The 4,024-nt window shown below is 37.2% G+C and overlaps 1 protein-coding gene across 1 annotated transcript; it reads right to left on the bottom strand.

The window, feature by feature from the left end:
• Positions 1–6: 6 nt before the first annotated feature.
• Positions 7–568, bottom strand: LOC119643262 (palmitoyltransferase ZDHHC3-like; the record flags this gene model as incomplete). The annotated part of the gene is made up of 2 exons (XM_038042608.1): positions 408–568; positions 7–347 (listed from the first exon to the last, which is right to left on the bottom strand). Coding segments are annotated over exons 1-2 (457 nt in total), but the record flags the coding sequence as incomplete, so codon positions are not given.
• Positions 569–4,024: the final 3,456 nt, after the last annotated feature.

The following is a 4,024-nucleotide window of genomic DNA, read 5'->3' as shown; positions in this document are numbered from 1 at the left end:
GGACACCTACGTAGACAAGGAATTGTAGAAAATACTTTTGATTACGTTCTCCTACACAGTTATTTATCCAAGGACAATGGTGATCCATTCGTCGTATGCAACGCTTACAAATCCGACAATGATGTGCTCTAGGCGGTCTATAAGTTTCACAACGTGTGCACACTGTCCATTCGTTACTACTATTTCCATTACCAGTACTTTTCCCTACAGTATGCATGTCTGAAAAATCCAAACGATTTGCTGGTAAGGGTACACAACCGGGATCGGACAGTTCCGCTTTCAGGTGAGACATTGCCAATAGGAAGACTACCGTATTAAAGGAAACCACATGCAAGGGAGCCCATATACTAAAAATACAAAATTTCTCGTGCGTGTTCATGTCATTTTAATTATCTTTAAATATTTACTTAGCTTGCATTGTTTGTAATATAATCCATCTCATAACTACATAGTATGCATAGATCACCATAATGTATGTGATTATTAAGCATATTATTCCACAAGGATACTTAACAAATCTCATTTTATGGTGCTATTTTATTTATTTGCTTTTTTCATAGAATTTTGTGAAAGAATACATCGCCAACTGTACCAACCATCACCGTTGTGGAAATACAATTACTTATATTCGACTTTTACATTGTATTAAGTCTTTTTTTTACACCGTAACACTTTTTTTTACACCATACCATACCACATAGATTCTGAGCTTGCCTGCGCGTCTGTCCGTTTTATCCTTTTTTGTTAAAATGGAAATATATATCGTGTATTTGTATAGTTTATGACTAATTAGCAAAAATCACGGAAATAAAAAATATTTTCAGTTTTGTTCGCATTGTTCGCGTGTCCTTTAACCGTTTCGCCACTTGAACTTAATAGAAAAAAAAAAACTGAATCGAATTTGGTAACTTGAGAGAGTAATTAAAAGAACGAACTGCGAATTTGGTAAATTGAGAGAGTAATTAAATGAGCGAACTTCGAATTTGGTAACTTGAGAGAGTAATTAAATGAGCGACCACTTGTTGCAATGTATTTGAAATTCGAATTTGGTAACTTGAGAGAGTAATTAAATGAGCGACCACTTGTTGCAATGTATTTGAAATTCGAATTTGGTAATTTGAGAGAGTATTTGTTGCAATGTATTTGAACTTCGAATTTGGTAACTTGAGAGAGTAATTAATCGATAAACAACGTAAATGCAATTTGATGAACTCAACGTCCATTCGCTCGGCAACTCTGCATGAAATAAGACACTTTCTTGCAGAAAATTCTTGAAAAATAGATTTTTTTTTTCAACAAAAAAAAGAAAAAAAATTCTCCTTTTTTTTTTTTGTTTCTGAAAACTTTTGAAGTAGTGAAAATATATATAGTGAAGTTGCGGCATTTAAACAAAATCAACAAAGGCTTCGACGTCCTTGTGCTTATCCGCAAATTGCGCAGCACCACCTGCTGTCTTCAGCCTCATCCTGACAAGACTCACTTCGTCAACTCACCTGTACATTGGACATCAAGTAGCGGCGATTCCTGTCAAATTCTTAAAACTGCTTTAACTTACAAGGCTTTGTTCTTCTTTGTCTCTGTCGGTTCCACCAAAAACGGCTGATTTCCATATCCATTCTTTTCTCGGTAAGTCAGTTGATCCTTTTCTCTTGCCTTTAATCTAGCACGAAACCTAAAAGTCGCCCGCCCCTCAAGGGGGTGAGGCTCTCAAACATGTTATCAAACGATGATGATTTCGAAAATTTTGTTCGAATCACGCATAGCAAGGGTTCACTTAAAAGAAGAATCACAGCCCAGAACGAAGGTCTCAAAAAGATCATCTCTGATAAGAACAATTCATCTGTAAAAGACTTGACTGAGGATGTCAATATCACCTCCTTAAAGTCCCCGATCGCTCCCTCTAGGAATAAGCCTCCCAATAAAGACAGCTCGGTGAACAGTAACAATAATAGTAGTCCCATAAAAGGAAAGAGCTCTGACCCAACTAGTCCAAATCGTTATAGTGACGACACGACCGGTGAGTGCTACGTATTCATTGAAGTATGCAACAATAACCTAGAGAAACCTTTTCGCCTTAACTCAGATTTATTTTTTTTCGAACACATCAAAGATCTCAAATTGGATGGTTTGATTAATATGAAAACCATCAGCAATGGCAAAGCCAAACTTGGTTTTGCCACTGCGGTTGATGCCAACAACTTTATAATAAACAATGATTTTGGTCCAAAGTCTTGCAAGGCCTACATCCCTAGAATTTTCACAGAAAAATTTGGGATCGTAAAAAACATTCCACCTTCAATTAAGGAAGAGGACTTTCTCAACTCAGCTACCTCGGATATTGAAATCATTTCTGTTACAAGAATCCTCAGAAGAGACCCTGCAGACAGAGAAATGTTCATCCCAACAAACAGCCTAAAAATTGGTTTCAAGGGTAAACTAATTCCCAAGAGTATAAAATTCAACTATTGCAATATTCCAGTTGACTACTTCATTCCTTCCGTCAGGCTCTGCTATAATTGCGGCCGATTTGGTCACATCGCCAAATTCTGCAAAAGTAAGGAAAGCAGATGCCTGAACTGTGGCAAGTCACCGGCCTGTCCTACGGACTCATGCCTCTCAATCAAATGTCTAGGTTGCGGGTCGCTGGACCACAACGTAACATTTCGAGAGTGTCCAAAAAGAAAGAAAGAGGAAAATTTAAAAAAAATTTTAACCATCCAGAATTTATCTTTTAGAGAATACAAAGAGAAATTCTCTAACAACCCGTACAATTTACTTGAAAACTATGACGTAAACTTCCCAGCAATGAAGGACAGCAATGCTCCTAACAATATCAGAGACCCTACTATTGATACAAATAATATTTTAATTAACAAAAACTTCAATGCAGTTTTAAAAAATAAAACAAGTATTCCCAAGTCTTTGCATATAATGTCTCTCAAGACGCCCTCGACTCACAGTAACAAGTCGCAGGAGCCAAAAAAACCTACCCCGCCCCCTGAAAAGCATACTTTCGTCAATAACCATAAATCCACTGAAATGGAGATAATTCTGGAAAAGATTTTCAGGATTCTCTCCATCTCTTCTCAAGAAGACATGCTTAAAACCATCCAAACAGAAATAAGTTCCCTTAAATCAAAATTTGATCTTTTAAAACAAGGTACATCTGGGTCGGCCCTATCATGTTCTAACATTTCTCATGACGTCCTTCCTACAGTATAACATACAAAGCTTCAGACGTAATGCCCATTCTCTTGATTTTTTCATAAATTCCAACCGTACTGATTTCGCCATCTTGAGTGAAATCTTTCTGTCCGATGAAAAAATTTCCGATCTCAAAATCTCAAATTACAACTCCGCTTATAAATGTAGAAGTGACGGCTATGGAGGTGTTGCCATCCTTGCCAGAAAAGGCATATCCTTCAAACAAATCCCATTTAAATCGACTGCTGACATAGTCATTATCAAAACCTCTTGTCTAAAACCTAATATCGTCATTGCTGCTTGCTATTTCACGCCCAACATCCCCATTCAATCTTTCCGGGATGACTTTAATCGTCTCTGTGATATGCTCAATAGTTTCCACAATGTCATAATTGCAGGAGATTTCAATGCAAGACACCCTTGCTTTGGTGACTCCGTGTCAAACAATAAAGGCAAAGCCTTGCAAGAAATCATTAAAGCTAGTAACTTCTATTGTTTGAATGATAATTCACCAACCTATTTTCACTCTACGACCAACAATTGTGGTAGCGTGTTGGATCTTACTTTCACTAACGCAACCCATCTCACATTCAAACGGGAGGTTAAAAAAGAAATTTTCCTGGGAAACAGCCACCACCTTCCTATTCTCTTTAATGCCACCTCTATTACCTCGTACAAGATAAATGACTTTATCTCGAGGAAAAAACTCCTAAATAATCTTATTCACGTATGTCTTGAGCCACAGGTCGAATCTATCCAGTGCTCATTTCAACAAGAAATAATTAACGCCAAATCCGACATCCAAATCTCGAATTCCTAC

Source organism: Glossina fuscipes, unplaced genomic scaffold (genome assembly GCF_014805625.2).
Source record: "Glossina fuscipes isolate IAEA_lab_2018 unplaced genomic scaffold, Yale_Gfus_2 59632, whole genome shotgun sequence".
NCBI classification, from domain to species: domain Eukaryota; kingdom Metazoa; phylum Arthropoda; class Insecta; order Diptera; family Glossinidae; genus Glossina; species Glossina fuscipes.
Note: the sequence above shows the minus strand (reverse complement) of the source record. Positions and strands in the feature narration are given on the sequence as shown.